This window comes from Dermochelys coriacea, chromosome 25 (genome assembly GCF_009764565.3).
Source record: "Dermochelys coriacea isolate rDerCor1 chromosome 25, rDerCor1.pri.v4, whole genome shotgun sequence".
NCBI classification, from domain to species: Eukaryota; Metazoa; Chordata; order Testudines; family Dermochelyidae; genus Dermochelys; species Dermochelys coriacea.
Genome location: NC_050092.1, coordinates 13,342,783 through 13,363,503, shown reverse-complemented (window position 1 = coordinate 13,363,503; position 20,721 = coordinate 13,342,783). Strand labels below are relative to the sequence as shown.

Here is a 20,721-nt window from a genome sequence, read left to right as displayed (position 1 = left end):
TATAACCCTGCTACCGTGTCTGTGCACCAACAGGGTCCCTGGCAGCTCACCAGGCAGAATTCCAACACCAGGCTCCACGGCCAGCCAACCCTGAGCACTGCTGGATGCAGGATGCTTCCTCGTTTGCTGCTCGGCTGCCACGTCCCACCCCAGAGGTGGCTGCATTTTGGCCCTGCAGGTCACTTTGTCGCATGCAGGATCCCTCAGCACCAAAGACCGAGGATTTTATTTTGCTTAGCGTGGCCATGACTAACCACAGCACAAGGGCTCTCAGCCCTTGCGCTCCAGGACATAAACGGATTGCAGGCTGTGGCCAGGAAGAAATGTCTTCTGCAGTATCAGGCAACTGGGTGCATGGTGGGTACCAGCCAGCATCGACCAGCGTCAGAGCCAGAAAGCTGGGCTTGATGCACCATGTGCTGTTCTGATGTGACAGTTTCTTATGTTCCTCTGCTGGTCCGTAAACAAGCATGAACAAGGCAAGACGGGGAGTGGGGTGCAGCCGTCTACAATCGATGTGCTGGTGCTGCACCCCACTCTCTGCAGTCTCTCCTGGATGTCGGTACCAGAAGAATCCTCTGGGTTGTTTTTTTAATATCACTTGGTTCCTCCAGATATCGCTCACGAGTCAGGTCTGATCAGAGGAGCTGTCAGGCAGAGCCGCTGACACGAGCCCACGTCCCCCGTTCAGATGGCCTCTCAGCTCGAGATCCAAAGACTCCACTTCAAACAATGCTCTTTGTGAAGTTCCCTGTGGGGGGGCCGGATCCTCAGCTGGTGTGAGGTAGCCTGTGGGAGTAACTCCGATGGAGCAGCGTCACTGCGCCCACTGACACCCCAGAGGAACTGGCCTGCAATTTGTTACAACAAGCAAAACTGAGCAAGGAATTAAGAAGAATCCTTGTAATTTTCATCTCAAAGCCCTTTACAAAGGAGTATCATTTATCCCCATTTTGCAGATGGGGAAACTGAGGCACAGGAAGGGGACATGATTTCCCACTGTCACCTATCAATTCCCAGGTCTGCCACTGGCTTGAGCCCATGTCTCCTTAGGCCTGTCCAGTGTTCTGTCCACTAGGCAACACTGTCTCCACTGCCATTCCTGCTCCTGCCCTCTCTAGAGCATCTCTCTGTCCTTTCAAACTACCCTGATTTCTATGACCAGCTCAATGAAGCACTCGGAGTCTGTCATGTGACATGGAATCACAGATGTAACACAGCTGCTGTTTGCATCTTTAGTTTACAAAAGCATACGAACAGGCTTCCACCCAGCTTGAGTTCCGGCTTTGTCTCTCTTGTTTACCAGAGGCCGCACCCTTGTTTGGAACTATGTATTAACATGCAGTATATTACTCAGCTAATCTTACTAATCTACTGTATTGTTTCAGGGTGCAAAAGTTTACAGAAAATCCTGGTGGAGTCTCCTGTCTGTAAAATGCACCCATTTGTCCAGTTATCAAACCTGCTGCAGGCTTTATCTTCATTTGCTGTTCCAAACTCTTAGGTACCATTGCTGTGCAGCTGTTAAAAAGCTGCCATGCGTTCTGCCCCAGAGGTGGCTGCATTTTAGTGACAGCAGGAAACAATCCCTGCCTCTAGTTTGCCAGGCACTGAGAGGGTGAGGGTCAGTTCAAGGTTACACACCACTCCAGTCCCACGTAAACTCTGGGCTTAAATGGGACGTAAGTGGCCCATACACAGACTTTGTCAACTTAATCCAGAGCTTAAGTGGCATCTGGCGCGTGTGCCACCAGCCCCTTCGCATGGGGGTGAATGTCTCCCTTAGGGATGAAATGATCCAGTGGGAAGTCAGATCTTATTCACCATCCAGCTCCAGCGTCTCTAGGAAAAATGAAAAGCAAGATGCTGCTGGTATTGGAGATCCTAGACAGAAACCAAACCACAGGGACAGTGGGCGCGTGGCACTGGCATGCTTCAGGGCTGTTATGGCTGCGTGCCTCATCCTGAGGCCCGTCGCTGATTAAAGGGAGAGCAAAGAGCCAAGATTTTTCATAAACCGCCGCCTTGGGTTTGGGCGGGGTTGATTGGTTTGTTTCACTTCAAAGCTGGAGCTTTAAGGACTTGCAATGAAATGTGGGGTGGGGGGAAAAAGGGTCATTGGAACAGACTCACAGACACCTGCTGCAGAGCCTGAGATTAGCTCCTGGCTTCCTGGACCGGAGGGCGTCCGGCTGGCTCCCTGGGACTCACGGATGCTTGAGGGATTGCCACTGGCATGCGCAGAGTTAAAGCAAGAGCGACTGTGGAGGGATGGGAGAGGTGAAGAAGGGAAGGTGGGTGCAAAGTGGGGTGGCAGGAGCGGGCGATAGGCATGGGGGGAGCCTTGCCCCTTCTGTCTGTGCAGTGCAGGGGGCAGCGCTAAGGGCTGGGGTAATCTACAGCCCTGGGGAACTCCCCAGTTTAAGGAGGCTAGGAGCAGAAAACCTCCCAGCCACCCTCCCCCCCAGCTTCCTACCCCCCCTCCCTGCTGCAGCTGTGCCCAGGAACCCTAGGCATCCACAATGCCGGGCTTGTGCTTTCCGTCCCGGAGCTTGGCGGCAGGCGCTCAGAAAGCCCTGCTTGGTTCCATGCCCACAGTGGGCAGCCAGCAGTGCCTGGCTGGGAGAAGGGCAGTCTCATGGCCAGGGCTGGTGGGGGGCTTTGGGAAGGTGTCTGTGGCCAGGTGCGGGGTCCGGCCTGGAATGCACCCCACGAGCCGGGGAAGCTGTCTCAGGAGCTGGGGCATTGGCCTAAAGTTGGGTTTGCAGTCACAGAGCATGCCAGCCTCCGGCCAGGCTCCCAGTTCCACCGCACCGGCGAAAAGCCCCACATCCAGTCTCCTGCCCCTTAGAGGTCATAGGAACAGGAGCAGCCCAAGAGCATCAAGTCCAGCCCCCTGCGAGGGCAGGGCACAAGCCCACCCCATCCCGGCTCCGGCTCCTGCCAGATCAAGCCATGGTGCTGCCTAGCACCAGGTGTCTGCAGGACGTAGCTCTGGCCCTGTTTGGATTCTGGCCATGCCAGGAGATTGGAGCTAGGGCCCTGCAGATGGGACAAACCTCAGGATTGTTTCCTCCTGTACATGCCCCAGGACCTCGATGCCTCTGGCTCATGTGGGGTCCCCACCCACCCCTCGGGGAGATGACAGCAGAGGCTGATGGGCCGCTCGCTCCTAGGACAGGGTGCCGGATCATCTGCCTCCCTTTCCCTCCACAGCTCCTCTCCCCCAGTGGGGAGTCCCCAGTCCCCAGACACACGCTGGGAGCCCATGGGAACCTCAGTGCCTAGACCCAGGAGTAAAGGGCAGCCAAACTGTTTGTACTGCTGGAGCGGAGGGGGCTGTGCAGAGCACCATGGTGCCCGAGGGGTTAAACGAGGCCTTCGCCCATGCCCAGCCAGAACAGGGTGTACTTTCAGCAGCGCTCACCAGACTGGAGAAGCCTCAGGCCTGTTCTCGCCCCCTCTTGCACCCACACGCGGGGCTGCAGCCCAGGGAACGGGGCAGTGCATGGAGAGCGAGGTGCTCAGCCCCTGAGAGGACAGTGGGAAGCTGTGCCTGGGGAGGAGGGAGGTAAAGGGTTAATGCTCTGGGGGCCCAGCTGAGTGACATGAAGTGAGTTTGGTGGGTCTCAGCCTAGGTGCTAGTGACCATCTTGCACAGAGGTGGAGCATGCTTTGGCACAGTCGGTGCTGTTTGCTCAGGAGGGACCAAGGACTGGAACAGCAGGAGGGCTGTGGGTCATGACTGAGGGGCATTGCAGACCTGGGGATGGGGAGGGGCCGAGGTCTGGGATAGCAGGGGGGCTCTGGGTGAGGATTGAGGGGCATTGGCAGAGCTGGGGGGGGACTCGTCCCCCCATGGTGCCTGCTCTGCTTGGGTCCAGCAGGTTCCTCTAAAACCTTCATTCTCCCAAGGGCAGAGTCTCAGGGAGAGACCCACTCCCAGGCCAGGGGCCTGCTGGATCAGTTCCAGCGAGGGTCCCTGGGGGTGGGGGGCTGGGTCAGCTTGTGGGACATTCAGTGCCTCCCGGGGAAGATCATCCTGGCCACACAGCAACGAGGCAAGTGCCAAGGAATAGTGGAGTTCGTTCTCTGTGGATGGACGGGGAACCGGGGAGGCAGCCGGGGTCTGGATGCCCCTTGCTGCAGGGCAGAGCCCAGGCAGGGCCCAGCCAGCTGCAGGTGGTCACCAGCCAAAGGCAGAAGAGACATGGCCAGGAGCCCCTGGGGTGGGGATCAGTCCATTTGTCTGCTAAGACCCCCACCCTAGATTAGGGGTGTAGCCCATTAGTGGGGTTCAGGCCTCAGCCTAGATGGCCCCAGGCTCCGGGCTCAGGACAGGTTCTGGGAGCTGCCCGGCCCTGCTGCCCCATTAGCATTGGAGGTGGGAAGGGCAGGTGCACGTGGGCCTGAGCCAGCCTCTCCGGCGATGCTCCCCAGCAGGCCCAGCTGGTTCCCAGGGTGGGGCAGGCCCAGGGTCATGCCCCTCTCCCTGCCCAGACAGCACCTGCCTCCCCGGGAGCCCTGCTGCCACCCAGAGCACCCTGGGGTGTGGAGCTGGGTGGGTCTGAGCCCAGATGCCCACCTCATCCCCTGGAACCAGCCAGCCCCTTCCCTTGCAGCCTCAGTGAGAGATGAATGGGCCCCAGCGTCAGGCCTCCCCCGGGGCTGGGCCTCTCTGCTGCCCGGTGCCATGGAGCTGGGAGCATTAGCAGCCGAAGGTACCAGGTGGAGGGGCAGGGCTTGATGTCGTCATTGCAGGGGGAGGGGTCACAGTTATAACCTCCCCTGGATGCCCCAGTGCCGCTCCCCCCCTGCCATCTGTTCTGTGCTCCATGGCTTTAGGGCTGGTGGGGGGATTGACGCATCAGGGGCAGTTTGGGCCACCGGTCCCAGCAAGGGGCAGCTTCCCCTGCCCCAAAGAGCTCCTGGTCCACAGGCCCGATCCTGCAAGGTGCTGGGGGCCCTGGTCTCCCCTTGGCACTGACAGGAGACAAGGGAACTCAGTCTGGTGCAGGATTGGGCCTTGGAGCCTGTCTGTAGTGCCCACCCCGCAGGGGCAGGGGCAGGGGCAGTGAGCTCCCCCAGTGCCCCTCTGGGGATCTCCGCTTTCTGGGGGCTGTTGCTGAGGTTTTGTGGCATTTAATTGCAGCGAGGATGGGTGTGATGGGGATGGAGGGGAGTCATCTGAAGGTGCAAGGGGCATGCAGCATGCCCGAATATGGGGAGGGGGCTTGTGGATGCACAAGTGTACAAGGGCATGCAAGCCAGGGGCACCTTTCAGTGCAGAGAAGCCCAGCACAGGGCTCTGTATGCCAGGATCGCTTCTCCCAGCCAGGCAGGGAGCCAAGGATGTCCCGCCTGCCCAAAGAGGGGGGCCTGGACCCCTACTCCGGAGGGGGCTGGTGGGGCAGAGCTGGGCAGGAGCCAGAGGCCTCGGAAGGCAGCGGGGGAGAATTAGGGGAGGGATTTTCGGCTGGTGCCATCCAGCCATTGTCCCCTTGCCAGGGTGGCATAGAGCGGCACCTGAAGAGCCAGATTGGCCTCGAAGTCGGGGTTTCCTGGCTAAGCAACCGGGGAGACGAACAGGATGAAAAGGAAGCAACCGGCGGGAAGGAAACAGGGACCAGCCCCCTGCTCCCATGGGGGCTGCGGCGTGGGGCCTGCCGCAGGTTTCCATGGAGATGGGTTGCTTTTTATCCTGTCAGTTCCCCTATCTTCCCGAGCAAGCGTTTCCAGGCAGGGGCTGCGGCAGGCCCCCGCTGCGGCTGAGGAGGGGGCGGCTCTGCCGTGGGCCGAGGGAGGGACGTAGGTAAGAAGCTGGTGGGAGAAGTGAGGGGCTGGGGTGGGAGGGGACACAGCTGGGCTGGGGAGGGGGCGGGTGTAGCATGGAGCTGGGCCGCTGGCCGCTGGAGCGAGGGGGCAGTTTGACTGGGGGTGGGGCAGGATTTGGGGTTCAGCCGTGTGCCTGGAGGGTGCACGGCCCCAGGTCCGTTCCATCCTCCCAGGGAGGCCTCTGGGCTGACCCTAGTTCGGTGGCACTCGCCGTCCCTTGATGAACGCGGAGCGTTTGCCAGTCAAGCTCCTCTCTGGGCAGCTGCCAGGGGAGGAACTGAGTCCGAGCAGAGGCGAGCGTAGGACAGACTGGCCAATGGCTCAGAGAGGGGGAAATCGTTTTCTGGCTCTGTGCCACGCTGACTGACCCGGGGTGTCTCCGTCCAGCTGGCACATAGGGGGACAAGTGGAGAGGAGGACACGGACTCACTGCCCTGCATGGTCCCTTCCAGCCACCCCCTGCGCTGGGCCCAGATCCAGAGCCCTTGCAGCTCTCCGGGCAGTCGGGGTCTGCAGGGAGCCCCCTTGCTGCGCTGCGTTGTCGGAGCTTTAGACCCCTGGAGCTGCGGGTTCCAGCCGCACGCATGCTGATCTGGGGAGAGGGTCTGGCCAGTTTGTGCTAGTGCTGGATCACTTGGCCAAGCTGCCAGCCCAGCGACCGGCCTTCTGGGAACGGGGACGTCATGCTGCAGCCTGCGCCAGCCCCTTTTCACAAAGCAGGGTCCCAGCCGCCACCTGCCACCTCCGTCAGGAACCGCTGGGGAAGCCTGGCAGAGTCTGGCCCGAGTTGCCTGCAGGCCAGCGACTGCACAGACAGATGGGAAGGGAAGAACATGCCTTCCTGGGAGAGACCCCCATAGCCCGCTGCAAAGGGCCGACTTAGTGGGGAGCAGAGATGGGATTTCAGCAGGGACCTTCGGGGGGTGCTAGCTCAGTGGAAGGGGAATAGGTGGGAGCTGCCCCCTCCAGGGCTGGCTTTGATCCCCAGATAATCACCTCCACCGAGCGCCAGCAGCTCTGGCTCATCTGTTCTGATGGAAGCGCCCCCAGCACAAGGCTTTGAAGAGACAGAACAGGTGGCTGTGAACAGGGAAAAACGCAATAGGAGACCCCTGGAGCCTGCTGACTCAGCCGTCTGGTGACGTTCTAGACAAAGGGCCATGTGTCCCTCTTAGCCACGTCTGGAGGAGACTGAGGAACCCGGCTGAGCCAGGGGAACGGGCAGCCCATTGACGGCAGAGGAGTCTGGCCCTGGCAAGCACAGGGCATTGCCCATTGGCAGGAATCCTCTGAGCCACGCTGACGCCTCGTTGGGTCCTGCACTGACTGCAGTTACTCGGCAAAGGGACCTGGGTGTCACTGGAGACGGCTCAGTGGAGACCCCAGCTCAGTGCACAAGGAATGGGAGAGAGGAGAATGTGATCATACCATTATACAACCTTCCCACCCCATCACTGGGGTTTCCTGACCCGGACTGCTGGTCCCACCATCTCTGAAAGGGCAGAACGGAAGTGTGTGTATGTGTGTGTGTGTCGGGGGGAGGGTCAGAGACAGGAGATGAGAACGGTTATTTGTTATTTGTATTATTATTTGTATTATTTGTTATTTATATTAGTTATTTGTATTGTGGTAGGGCCTAGGAACCCCAGTCATGGAGCAGGCGCTAGGCGCTGTACAACCCAGAACCAAGAGACAGCCCTGCCCCTGCAGGTTCAGCTGCCTGGAGAGACTCATACAATGGCACTGTTTAGAGAGGAGGTGGCTACACAGAGACAGGATGAAGGCAAACCACAGGCATCTGGCTTACCTCTCCGTATCAGGGCACAGCCATGCCTCAGTTTCCCATCTCTGGCCTCCAGTTGCCCTCTGAAGACAGTCCCACTCTTGGGCCCAGACTGATCCGGAGCTGGTGATCCGTGTGCGAGAGTCCCCATATGTCTTTGTGTGCGGACGGCTCTGGTTGGGTTTGGGGTGACCTGGTGCACACGTGTGGGGGGAGTGTATCTTGGGCACATGTTGTGTAAGGTGTCGAGGGGGTAAGTGTGCGGTTTGTGTGTATCATGCATGTCATGCCTGCGTCATGATTTGTGTGCATGTTGTGTTGTATCTTGGGGTGTTGTGCTGTGGATTATGTGCTAGCCCTCAGCCCTGGCCAGCTGCTGGCAGCTCGTACCCATCCCTCCTGTGGCCCCCATCCAGCCAAGACTCCATGGCTCAGTCTAAGCGATGCCCTAAGGGTGAGGCCCAGTGTAGAGCCGGCCAGCCCCCTCTTTGCTCTGACAAGCCAGGGCTCCCAGCCTCTGGCCTCCCAGCCACAGCTCAGCCTGCCCCCACCCTGTCGCCCCCTCCTCCTGGGGCCGCCCCTTCCTTCCCCCATCCCCTGGAGAGTCAGAACTCCAGGATCAATGTCCCCTGCATCTATTTCCAGCCCAGCTCCTTCCGTGCAACGCCCTGACCCCCTTGTTCTGGCTCCCTTGGCAGACAAGCTTTTTGGGAAGCGGCTGCTCCAGGCTGGGCGCTACATCATGTCCCACAAATCCTGGATGAAGACGGTGCCCACTGAGAACTGCGACGTGCTGATGACCTTTGCCGGTAAGGGGCCGCTCAGCCACACGTGCCGGGAGCACTCTGCCTGCCGCTGGAAGGCAGCCACCTCTGGGGTGGGACATGGCAGCTGTTCGGCACAGCGCAACAGCGTCAGGACAGGAAGAGGCACCGACGGTTGCATCCAGTGGACGCTGCGCGAGGGAGGCAGCATGGGATGATCTCCTCTGGGATAGGGCAGGATGCCCAGGCTAACACCCTAGCACTTGTGAAGAACACCTGGGGGGTTAGGGATCCCAAATGCTCAGGCTTTCAGCTCATCCGACAGAGATTGCTCCCTGCCGTACAGCACCTCCTCCTGCCGTGCTGAGGCATCGGGGTCAGCACTGACTCCTACTATGCCCCTCACTCCGTTCCCTGCGTCGCAGCGCCCCCTAGTGAGGGCATTGGGCTCACACTGACTGTAAAGGGGGAGCACCCCTCCTGCTCCCTGCAGCACTGGGGTCTAGCAGAGGGGTGCCACCTCGCTTCCTGCAGCAGCCAGAGATTTTGCTGGTAGCCGACCCTGCCAAGTATTGGCCCATAATAGCCTTTTTGCCCAAGTCCTGGTGTCCAGAAGTGGAATAGCCTGCGGAGATGGGGCGGGGGAGGGCTGCAGGTCAGGACGGAGGGGAGTCAGCAGAGCTGGGTCAAGGGCAGGGCTGGAACAGCAGAGTTGGGGGTCAGGACTAAGGGGTGTCGGCAGAGCTGGGGCAGGGGCAGGGCTGGAACAGCAGAGTTGGGGTCAGCAGAGCTGGGCCAGGGAAGACAGCAGGCCCCTACTTGCTCCCCACCAGGCTCTCACTGGGAATCAGCGTCTGCATTGTCACGAGCCTGGCATGAAATCCCCAGAGCCAGCAAAGCAGGACGTGGCGGATGGGGGGTTGCCCGCTACCTGCCTGAGCTGCTGCCCACCTGCGTCTCCCCACACCTCTTCCCTCAGACACGACGGACGACCACACGCTGCTCTGGCTCCTGAACCACATCCGGCTGGGCATCCCCGAGCTCATCATCCAGATCCGGCACCACCGGCACACCAAGGTGTACGCCTTCTTCGTCACCGCCACCTATGAGAGGTAGGTCATGCCCCCCCATCCATGCTGGGGTCGCTCTTTGGCTCGCTCCCACCCTGTTGTCTTTGGGGAGGGCTGGAGGAGGGGAGGCATGCGGGTTCGTCCCGCACCCTGCTCTGCAGTCACCCAACCTTCATGGCTCCCCCCATCTCTTTCCGGGGCAGCTTGCTGCGCGGGGCGGACGAGATTGGGCTGCGGAAGCCAGTGAAGGCCGAGTTCGGGGGGGGCACACGCAGCTTCTCCTGCGAGGAGGATTATATCTACGAGAACATCGAGAACGAGCTCTTCTTCTTTAGCTCCCAGGTGGGCACTGCTGGGCCAGCCCCTGGTCTCTGGGATTCGGGGGGGGACCTTGGCACTGCAGTGGGGTCAGGCCTCCCCCCCTGGCAGTTCTTCACGCCTGCAGGGCCAGCATGGGCGCCGTGGGGTAAGAGCAGGATTGGTAATCCATGGGGGAGGGTGACTTTGGAGCTAATGTCCTGGGCCTCTGGCAGGAGTTCTGGTTCCCCTTACACAGCCTCCCCTGTGTGCATCGGGCGATGCTGTTGGAAGAGATGGGGGGGGGTCCCTTTGTGCTGGGCAGCATCCCTGGGGCTCACCCCGGCTGGCACCACCGCTCACTCCCGCCTCTCCTTGTCCGGCCGCAGGAACGGCAGAACATCATCAGGTACTGGCTGGAGAACCTGCGAGCCAAGCACGGGGAATCGCTGCACAACATCCAGTTCCTGGAGGGGCAGCCTGTCAGTGAGTGCAGCGCCTGGCCCGCAGGACCCCACTGCCCCCTCGTGGCCCTGCCCGTCTCCATCGCCAGCCGGGCTTCAAATGGACTGGAACAGAGAGATGAATAGCCAGCTGCAAATAACTGGCTCGTCTCGTCTGACCCATTTCCAAACAGGCTGGGATGGTGGGGTGTGTGCGTGTATATGAACATGAGTGTGTGCGTGTTTGTGTACATGCATGTGTGTGTGTCATATAGGCCACGGGGCCATGGCCTGACCACTTTTGGCTGGGCCAAACCTGAGTGGTGCTGTGGCCCCGGGTGCCAGGTCACGATGCCACTCACTCAGATTTTGAGGGTAGGGGCTCATGTGCCAGCGGGGTCAGGCTGCTGGGAGGGGAGGGGGAGTGCGCCTGAGAGAGTCAGAGGAGGTTCAGACGGGGGGAATCTGTGCCCCCCCTTTAAATGATGCTTGGCAGCCCCGTGCATGGGTGTATGCATGTGCGCATGCATGTGCGTGTGGCAGCAGGAGGCTCAGAGCCGTGGGCAGGCGGGAACTGCTTATCCTGCGAGGACTGTCCGTGACTTTTGCAAGCCCTAAATCATCCCCCAGCACCTGTCCCCAGCAGCGTGGATAGGGTAGGGGCAGGGGCAGGCCGAGCGCTTGGCCCCTCACTGCTCTCCCTCCTCACGCAGTCCCCGAGCTGGTGGCCCGCGGCGTCATCCAGCAGGTGTTCCCCGTCCACGAGCAGAGAATCCTCAACCGGCTCATGAAGTTCTGGGTGCAGGCAATCTGCGAGGCCCAGCCCTTGGGTACGTACTCGCTGCCCACTGGGGAGTTGGGTTCCACCCCCTGCGGGAGGGACTGGTGCTGCAGCATAGCCATGAGCTGGGCCACTGCCAGGACCCTCGGGGGTCCTGATTTCCGGGGTCAGGGGAGGGTCTGAAAAGGGGGATTTCCCCCCGGAGTTGCTAATAGCCAGTCCATACATGTGTCCCTCGCCAGACGTGCCCCATCCATGCGCACGTGCCCCATCCACACACATGTACCCAGACAGACGGGAGCACCCAAAAACCCAGACAGACACTAAATGCAGCCAGGAAGGTCGGTGCCCACTTTCCAGTGTCTGGCTTCAGAACTGGGCTCAAGGCACTGGAGCTTCTCCTGCCCCCTCTCTGTCTGCCCCCACGTCCGTCCATGGGCCCCGACCTGGCTGCTGACTCCTGCTCTCCCCTTGGCAGACGAGATCTGTGATTACTTCGGGGTGAAGATCGCCATGTACTTTGCCTGGCTCGGCTTCTACACCTCGGCCATGGTGTACCCCGCCGTCTTCGGCTCCATCCTCTACACCTTCACCGAGAACGACCAGGTGAGGGTGCTGCGCCCGGGGAAGGGCTGGGGGAGCCCTGGGAGATGGGGGCGGGGGTCAGACAGTCAGGCTAGGAGCACTACAGTGAGGCAGGGAACTGCAGTACTCGCTAGTGCCCCCTTGGGCTGATGCTCAGTGCTGCGTCAGGACTCCTGGTGTCTATTCTCAGCACTGGGATTCGGGAGGGCAGTGGAGTCGAGCAGTTAGAGCAGTGGGGACCAGGTGTCAGGACTCCTGGGTTCGATTCCTGGCTCTGCTGCTCATTGCTTGTTATTTGTAACCTGTCCCCCCGTCCCTTGCCCCCATGTCTGTCCCTCCCCCTCCCAGACCAGCCGTGATATCTGCTGTGTAGTCTTTGCCATCTTCAACGTCATCTGGGCCACGCTCTTCCTGGAGGAGTGGAAGCAGCGGGGGTCCGAGTTCGCCTACAAGTGGGGGACCCTGGACACGCCTGCCGAGTCAATTGAGGAGCCCCGCCCACAGTTCAGGGTGAGTGACGGGGGTGGGCAGCCCAGGGGGGCCTGAGGTCAGGGTGAGCTGAAAGCCCTTTTGCCTGAAATGAAGTCATTCCTGATTGGCATCAGGCTATTCCAAGAGTGGGGCAGCCGTCCGTAGAGCTGAGCTCAGGCCCTCTGCACCCACAGGGATCCCAGGCTCTGGCGGTGAAGGCTTCCCCATCAGCCAGCGCCCCAGAGCTGCGGCCATGTCCTCAGCTGGTGTGAACTGGTGCAGTTCCCCGGAAGCCCCCCCTGAGCAGGATCACTTAGATCATAGAATATCCGGGTTGGAAGGGACCTCAGGAGGTATCTAGTCCAACCCCCTGCTCAAAGCAGGACCGATCCCCAACTAAATCATCCCAGCCATGGCTTTGTCAAGCCTGACCTTAAAAACTTCAAAGGAAGGAGATTCCATCACCTCCCTAGGTAACCCATTCCAGTGCTTCACCACCCTCCTAGTGAAATAGTGTTTCCTAATATCCAACCTAGACCTCCCCACTGCAACTTGAGACCATGGCTCCTTGTTCTGTCATCTGCCACCACTGAGAACAGCCTAGATCTCTCCTCTTTGGAACCCCCTTTCAGGTAGTTGAAAGCAGCTATCAAATCCCCCCTCACACTTCTCTTCTGCAGACTAAACAATCCCAGTTCCCTCAGCCTCTCCTCATAAGTCGTGCTCCAGCCCCCTAATAATTTTTGTTGCTCTCCACTTGACGTTTTCCAATTTTTCCACATCCTTCTTGTAGTGTGGGGCCCCAAACTGGACACAGTACTCCAGATGAGGCCTCACCAATGTCGAATAGAGGGGAATGATCACGTCCCTCGATCTGCTGGCAATGCTTATTACAGCCCAAAATGCTGTTAGCCTTCTTGGCAACAAGGGCACACTGTTGACTCATATCCAGCTTCTCGTCCACTGTAACCCCTAGGTCCTTTTCTGCAGAACTGCTGCCGAGCCACTGTGTCCCTAGTCTGTAGCGGTGCATGGGATTCTTCCATCCTAAGTAAAAAGAAAAGGAGTACTTGTGGCACCTTAGAGACTAACAAATTTATTTGAGCATAAGCTTTCGTGAGCTACAGCTCACTTCATCGGATGCATTTGGTGGAAAATACAGAGGGGAGATTGATATACACACACAGAGAACATGAAACAATGGGTTTTATCATACACACTGTAAGGAGAGTGTGTTTCCACCAAATACATCCGATGAAGTGAGCTGTAGCTCACGAAAGCTTATGCTCAAATAAATTTGTTAGTCTCTAAGGTGCCACAAGTCCTCCTTTTCTTTTTGCGAATACAGACTAACACGGCTGCTACTCTGAAATCCATCCTAAGTGCGGACTCTGCACTTGTCTTTGTTTGATTTCTTTTGGCCCAATCCTCTAATTTGTCTAGGGCCCTCTGTATCCTATCCCTACCCTCCAGCGTATCTACCTCTCCTCCCAGTTTAGTGTCATCTGCAAACTTGCTGAGGGTGCAGGTCCACGCCATCCTCCAGATCATTCATGAAGATATTGAACAAAACCGGCCCCAGGACTGACCTTCACACCAGCTGAGGATCTGAGAGCTGTGCTCTGATACCGACGGGAGCCAGCGAGGGGCAGTGCCCCCATCCAGCTGTGCGGGAGAGCTCCAGCACTGACGGCCTCAGCAGGCACAGGGGTCTCCCGGGAACTGTAGGGCAGATCCCTGCCTCGGTTGCTCCAAAATCATGGAGGGATCTCCCCAGACTGGGGAGAGGTGTCTGGCCCATGGAGGGTCACAGGCTGCCATCTCCCCCACCAGGGCATCAAGAGGATCAGCCCGGTGACCAACGTGGAGGAGTTCTACTACCCGCCGTGGAAACGGCTGCTCTTCCAGTGCCTCGTCAGCCTGCCCGTCTGCCTCATCTGTCTGTCCTTCGTCTTCCTCGTCATGCTGGGGTGCTTTGAGCTGCAGGTGGGTGACGCTTCCCCCGGCCCAGCCCCGCTGGCCGCTGCCACATGCCTCTTCTCCCGCCAGGAGCCGGCGCTAAGTCCTCCACATTCCTGGGAGCAGTGCAGGGGCATCATGAACCCCTGGCTCCGTCACGATTCGGCCCAGCCTGAGGGCTGGCGCAGGCGCATGTTGGGTCTGGTCACCGCAGGGAAGTGAGGGCTTGAGCCCCTGGAACAGGAAGCTGATGTTTGCTGAATGGGGCAGGGCGTGGTGAGAGGAGATAGGAAGCTGTTTGCACGCCGGCATGTGTGTGCACACGCGCGTGTGTGTGGCTGGGAGAGCTTTCCTGGGCACGTGAGCGTGTCCGTGGATGCGCATGGTGTGTGTACGCAGGAAGGTTTGTGCACGTGCATGTGTAAGTTAAATCCCACCTTGCCTGGGAGGGAGACTCTGGGGTGCTCTGTGGCTGAGCTTCCCCTTCCTCCCCAGCCGGCCGGCGTCACGCCAGCCCCACGCCATGCTGGCTCCATGTCCCTTTCTAGAGCACGGGTTGGGCAGAGCCAGGTGCAGGTGCCATCCCAGCAGGCTACTTACCACCCACCCTGGGGCTCCATCGGTATCTCTGCGCCATTTAGACTCCCCTGCCCCAGGGCTGACGGGGTCCCTGCCCCTTGTGTCCCCGCAGGAGTTTGTGCTAAGCATCAAGGAGCTGCCCCGGCTCATCCGCTTCCTGCCCAAGATCACCTTGGCCCTCATCGTCACAGCCTGTGACGACATCTACAGGAAGATCGCGTACTGGCTGAATGACATGGGTGCGTCATCGGGCGCAGGGGGGGCCTGCAGTTGTCACGGCAACAGGGTCGGATGTGAGCACACTCCCAGCCCACTCTGTCCCCCATGATCCGGCCGACCTCAGCCGAGCCGGGGCAGGCCAGCCAGCAGCCCCCAGGAAGGCTGTGGCCACCTCCAAGCTCCGCTGACGCAAGTTTGGGAGAAGCACTGGGGTTCTGGGGACTTCTCCAAACCCGCGTCCTTTGGTATCAAAACCCCGGGCCCAACGGCTCTTAGCAGGAGGTCCTGTCCCGCTGCAGGAGCCGGGAGTCTGGCTGGGGCCACGCTGGTCATTTGCCATTGTAACACGTCCACACTCGCAATCCGCTGCATGTCCATGGCTTGGAGATGCTCCAGCTCGTCCCAGGGGCTAATCCAGACTCGGGGATCCCAGTTCTCACCGGGGTCAGTGCTTGGGCCCAATGGAGCGCGGCTGGAGCCAGGCACTGAGGGTGCTGGTTACTCCTCCTTGGGGCCCTGACTCACCCTCCCGATCCCCGGGCCTGAGTCTCTCTGTCCTCATTCCAGAAAACTACCGGCTGCAGAGCGCCTACGAGAAACACCTCATCATTAAAATGGTTCTGGTGAGCTAGGGTGGGGTTGCTGTGGAGAAGGGGAGGGAATGGACCCTGCTGCCCCCCACCCCCGGTGCCCTCGCTGGGGGCAGCCGCAGGGGTGCAGGGTGGCTACCGCAAGGAGTCCGCGGGAGAATCCTTCCACCCAGGTGACCCCAGCTCCATGCAGCGGCCACGTCGCCCCCCCTGCTGCTGGGCAGCAGTGACCCTACCAGCCTGTGGCTTCCTGACAGCCAGGGGAGCCGCCCTTTAGCTCAGACTGCACAGACCCAGTCTGTCATGGGGAAGGGCCCCGGCTCAACCCTGGCTGCTGACCGCTGTCCCCCAGGACCCCCCAACGCCAGAATCCCAGCCTGCGGGGGAGACCCCTGCTGGTCACGGCCACCCCGGAGGGTTAAGAACAAGTGAGGCTCTTAGGGCCTGCTTGGGACCTCAAGCTGCCCCCAGGCCCGATGGGCATGAGTCAGCCGGGGGTGTGGGCTGGAGGCCCCAGATCCTGATCCTGAGGGGGCGGGGGGGGGGAGGTTCACTCGCTGTTTCACCCTGACCCTCCCTCTTTCTCCCTGGCAGTTTCAGTTTGTAAATTCATACCTAAGTCTTTTCTACATTGGTTTCTACCTCAAAGACATGGAGCGGCTGAAGGAGGTAAGTGGCGTTTCCGCCCCGGGAGCCCGTGCTGGGCCCGGTGTGCGAGCCGGGGAGGGGACGGCGGGGTCCGTGTGGAGGTAAATCCAGCTGGACTCACAGCTTGGTCCCAGGTACCCAGCACCACGAGGGACCATTGCAGTTCTGTGGCCCCCTCTGCTGGCACCCACAGCCCCCTGTCGCCTTCAGATGGAGCTGTAGATGCTGCTCAGACCCACGGGCTTCTCAAGTCGGGCCCCCCCGAATCAGGAAGAGAGGTCCAACCTTTCCATTGGCTCCCGCTCCCATCCGCATGCTGGGCTGCCCTAAGCCCTGCCTTGATTTGGAGTCTCAGTTGATTTCTCCTTTTCGTTCTCTCTCTCTCTCTCTCTTTGTTCGTCTGTCCCTTTCACAGCTCCTGCTCATCTTCTCTCTCTCCCAAAGCCTCGTGCGTCAGCTCAGGGACGCTCTCCTTCCCTTCATCACCCTTCAGCTCCACCTCTTTCTCATCTCCTTTAAGGGCCTCCTGCGTTTTGGCTGGAGCCTGGCAGTATCTAAAGTAGGAGGGGTGGTGGGCGGGGGCAGGCCGTGCATGCCACCCACTGGCAGATTCATCCTGCACCAGGGACCATTTGGCCGCGTGGGTCAGCCCGGCTGGCTCGACAGTCTGGCGCTCTGCAGGGAGCAGCTGCGGGACAGTTCTGGTCTCCCGGGGCGCAGGGGAGCCTTTGAAAGCAAAGGAGAAATAACACAGGGCGGGGGGTGGTGGTGAGATCCTGGCCTTTCCCCTCTAGGGGGCACCAGCTCTGGTCTGGCCCCAGGGTGGAGGGACTGGCTGGCTCAAGGGGGCAGAAAATGGGACATGGGGCCTTTCACTCTTAGGGCAATTGGTTGCAGGTGACAGGGAAGGAGGCTCCGTGCCTTTTGCCTCAAGGGTCCCAGTTCTAATTACACTCAGCGGCAGCAGACTGAAATTTGCCGTCCTGTGCCGGCTTGTTGTGGGCTCATGTGTGGTGAGTTTGGCGTGTCTCAGCCAGGCTGTCAGAGGCCAGCTGGAAATTAACCACTCCCCATCCCAACAGCCTCAGCGGGGAGGCTGAGTAACACCGTATGATCAACTGCCACCCTGAGGGCCCCTTTCACTCCAATTATGGTGGGGTCCACTCGGACACTTTTGGGGGGTAGCAGAGCCTTGTGTACACCCCCTGCTTGCTCCCCCACTCCCTCCCTTGCCCCCGGGGCGGGGTAAGCCTCCGTAAAATAGCAGCTTGAGCCCAGCTTTGGGGCAGTGCCGGTGGTATGGAGACAGGCAGGGGAGCAGGTTCCCCAGATGTGACCCACCTCCCTGGTGCGTCTGTCCCTTCCCCAGATGCTGGCCACGCTGCTCATCACCCGCCAGTTCCTGCAGAACATCAAGGAGGTCTCCCAGCCCCACCTCTACCGCAAGATCCAGCGGGGTGACCTGAGCCTGCAGAACATCCGCGACGTCTCCCACACCATCTTCCGCCTGCTTGCCCAGAGATACACGGCGCCCAGGCTGGGCCCGGAGCCCCGGTCTGCAGAGCAGGCAGCCAGGCCGGGCCCCGAGCCCGAGGGGGCAGGCGAGGGGCCACAGGGGGAGAAGTGCCTCAACGGGGGCTGCGGCGTCCCCGAGGAGGAGGAGAAGCGGGAGTCAGACTCGGAGGACGAGAGCGTCCTGGACTGCGGGCTCAAGCTGAAGAAGGTGAGCTTCATCGAGCGGGCCGAGCGCCGGGGCCGGGAGCTGGGTGCCATGGAGGACACTAGTTTCCTGGAGGAGGGCAGCCCCACCATGGTGGAGAAGGGCATGGACCCCGCTTCCATCTTCGAGCTGGCTGAGGATGAGGAGGAGACCGAGGGGCCCTCTGGCAGCCCCCTCCCAGAAGCCAAGGAGCTGGCGGTGACTCTGCGGGCTCGGCGGGGCCGGGTGGCCGAGAGTCAGGAGGAAGAGGAGGAGGAAGAGAAGGGCAGAAAGCGGAACCGGGCCTCCTGGATTGACCCACCGGAGGAGAACTACTCCTCCCATCTCACCCAGGCCGAGGTGGAGAGCTGCATGAAGAAGTACGAGGTGAGGGGCTGCCGGGAGGGGGGAGCCCCATGCGCTGGCCTCTCGCCCTGAGGGGCTCCGTTCGAATCCTGCCTCAAGCAACAGGCGAGAGGAGTCTCAGTAATTGCCTGTAGTCCTCACATCACAAAGCCCCCCTGGAACTACCCTGCTTGGTGCTCTCGGAGCCGGGGCTGGGATAGAGGGGGGTCAGGGCAGGATTGAGGGGAGCTGTGGGGGCAGGGAGCCCAGGGCTGGGATAGAGGGGGTCAGGGTGGGATTGAGGGGCACCGGTGGAGCTTGGGGTTGGGAGGGAGCCCCGGGCTGGCATAGAGGAGGGCGGGACAGGATTGAGGGACACCGGCGGAGCTCGGGGTTGGAGGGAGCAGCCCAGGGCTGGGATTGCAGCGGGGACTGTGGGTCAGGATCCTGGGGCATCAGGGACTCGCACCAGCGTGACTGGTCTTCCCCCTCCCCCCAGGACACGTTCCAGGATTACCAGGAGATGTTCATCCAGTTCGGCTACGTGGTTCTCTTCTCCTCCGCCTTCCCCCTGGCTGCCCTGTGCGCCCTCATCAACAACATCATCGAGATCCGCAGCGATGCCTTCAAGCTGTGCACCGGCCTGCAGCGCCCCTTCGGCCAGAGGGTGGAGAGCATCGGGCAATGGCAGGTAGGGAATGGTTGGGCTAGCGGCCGGGCCCCCATCCCCACAGGGCAGCAAGAGCCACCGGGAGGGTGGGCACTCGTGTGAGAGTAGGGTGACCAGATAACAAATGTGAAAAATCGGGACACGGGGTGGGGGGTAATAGGTATCTATATAAGAAAAAATTCAAAAAAATCGGGATTGTTCCTATAAAATCGGGACATCTGGTCACCCTATGTGAGAGCCACGCATGGTGCTTTCAGTCCCAGGAGAGGCTGTAGAGGGGTGGGATCGTGGCCTGCTTTGTGCTGCCAGGGGACTAGCCTGGCACAGGGGATCCCTGCAGGGCACAGAGCTGGCACGGCCAGGCACCCAGTCCTGAGGATCTGTGACCCTTGGAAAGCAGAAGAGGAGCCAGGGTCTATTTGATGCCGCAGGAGCCAGGAGGCTCACCCCAGTGTCCTAGGCAGCCTCCGCGTTCACCTCCCTAGTCCCCCTGGCTCTTTCAAATGGATACAGGACTGCGCTTTCCTCAGCGCCGTGCCGTGCTCCACCCCAGAGGTGGCTGCATGTCTCCGGCGGGAGAAACGACCATGTATTCTCTGTCAAGAGCTGTATGGCGGGAAACATGAGTTACCGTTTGTTAAGGACTCGGCACAGGCCTTGCCGTCCCGGAGCATCCCTTGGAGAAAATCCTGGCCTTGCAGCCTGTCCGCTTCACTCTCTTCCTCAGGCTCCCAGTGTCTGGGGTGGTGTCTTGACTCTGTAGCTGGGTCGCTCTATGCTCTCGCCCCAAACCAGGACCAAAAGACTCTTCAGTCCTGCTGGGCTCAGCCGTCAGCTCCGTTCTTCGCCAGCAGGCCCCAGCAGCAACGGCCTGTCCTACTGTCCACCTGCTGGCTCCTGGGCTCCAATCATCCCCACCATCCAGGCCAGGTCTGCCCTCCTAGCCAGGGCCTCTGGCAGACGGGAACAGTCAGACAGTGCGCAGCCCAAGTCAGGCTCTCAGCCCCCACCTCACCCCATAGGAGTGGCCTGGCCACTTTCCTCCCTGGCCAAATGGTGGGCTGTCTTCGTCTTAAAGCCAACACCCCCATACAGGTGTAGTGGGGTGAGGCTTGTCGACCAGAGTTGGCTGGCCCCAGCCTGCTGGCCCTTAAGGGGGCAGGCTGCCCTGTTACGTCTGATTCTATCCAATGACAGGCAGATAGGAGGACGGCTCAGCCTATCCCATAGGGCTAGAGCCTGAGTGGAATCAAAAACGCCCCAATTTGATGATGACTAAAAATGAGGAAGCACTTGTTCAACCTGTGGAACTCACTGCCACAGGATGTTGCTGGGGCAAATACCTCAACAGGAGGAGAGAGTGCTGATTAAGGATTTCATTGGCAATGGCATGAGCTGCGAGCCCCCTGCTCCACGGGACAAGCTGGGGAGCTCTCTATTGCCACATTCGATGCAGCTCAGGGATCTCACGCCTTCCCCTTCAGCATCTGTAGGGACCTCTCAAGTCAATCTGCCACCCTCGGCAAAGGTTCAGTGTGTCTCCCGCGTTGTCCTAGACCTAGGGTTGCAGATTTGGCTCGGCCATTCCGCCATCATGACAGAGGGGCAGCCAGGCCAAATCTGAGTCAGTGGCGTTGTGACCTGGTACACAGGTTCCCATGGCCACTCAAATTTGACCCAGATGCCCCTCCATGAGGGTGGCTTGGCGAGATGGGCTGGGTTCCCAGCTCAGCGCACGAGCCGGCCCGCAGGTGGCGGGCGTGAGTGACACATCTCATCCCATGGTGTTTGTCTTGCAGAAAGTGATGGAGGCCATGGGCGTCCTGGCCATCGTGGTGAACTGCTACCTGATCGGTCAGTGCGGCCAGCTGCAGCGGCTCTTCCCATGGCTCAGCCCGGAGGGAGCCATCATCTCCGTGGTGGTGCTGGAGGTACGGAAGTGCTAGCAGGGCTGAGGGTTGTTATTGTAGGGTCTTCTGAGAG

The 20,721-nt window shown here is 60.2% G+C and overlaps 1 protein-coding gene across 2 annotated transcripts in view; it reads left to right on the top strand.

The window, feature by feature from the left end:
• The window catches only part of ANO8 (anoctamin 8), a 32,218-nt gene that overhangs the window by 5,524 nt on the left and 5,973 nt on the right, over window positions 1-20,721 (top strand). Inside the window, exons 1-15 of one of the 2 annotated variants that reach the window (XM_038384508.2) lie at window positions 5,690-5,812; window positions 8,317-8,427; window positions 9,362-9,494; window positions 9,656-9,794; window positions 10,139-10,235; window positions 10,906-11,022; window positions 11,452-11,579; window positions 11,907-12,068; window positions 13,863-14,015; window positions 14,680-14,806; window positions 15,354-15,409; window positions 15,971-16,045; window positions 17,394-18,110; window positions 18,568-18,759; window positions 20,538-20,669. In XM_038384508.2, the coding sequence (XP_038240436.1) occupies window positions 8,361-8,427; window positions 9,362-9,494; window positions 9,656-9,794; window positions 10,139-10,235; window positions 10,906-11,022; window positions 11,452-11,579; window positions 11,907-12,068; window positions 13,863-14,015; window positions 14,680-14,806; window positions 15,354-15,409; window positions 15,971-16,045; window positions 17,394-18,110; window positions 18,568-18,759; window positions 20,538-20,669 (2,295 nt within the window). In that variant the 5' untranslated portion in view covers window positions 5,690-5,812; window positions 8,317-8,360. Of the gene's footprint in view, window positions 1-5,689; window positions 5,813-8,316; window positions 8,428-9,361; window positions 9,495-9,655; window positions 9,795-10,138; window positions 10,236-10,905; window positions 11,023-11,451; window positions 11,580-11,906; window positions 12,069-13,862; window positions 14,016-14,679; window positions 14,807-15,353; window positions 15,410-15,970; window positions 16,046-17,393; window positions 18,111-18,567; window positions 18,760-20,537; window positions 20,670-20,721 lie in introns of those variants that run through there. The other variant, XM_038384507.2, reaches the window with a different exon arrangement.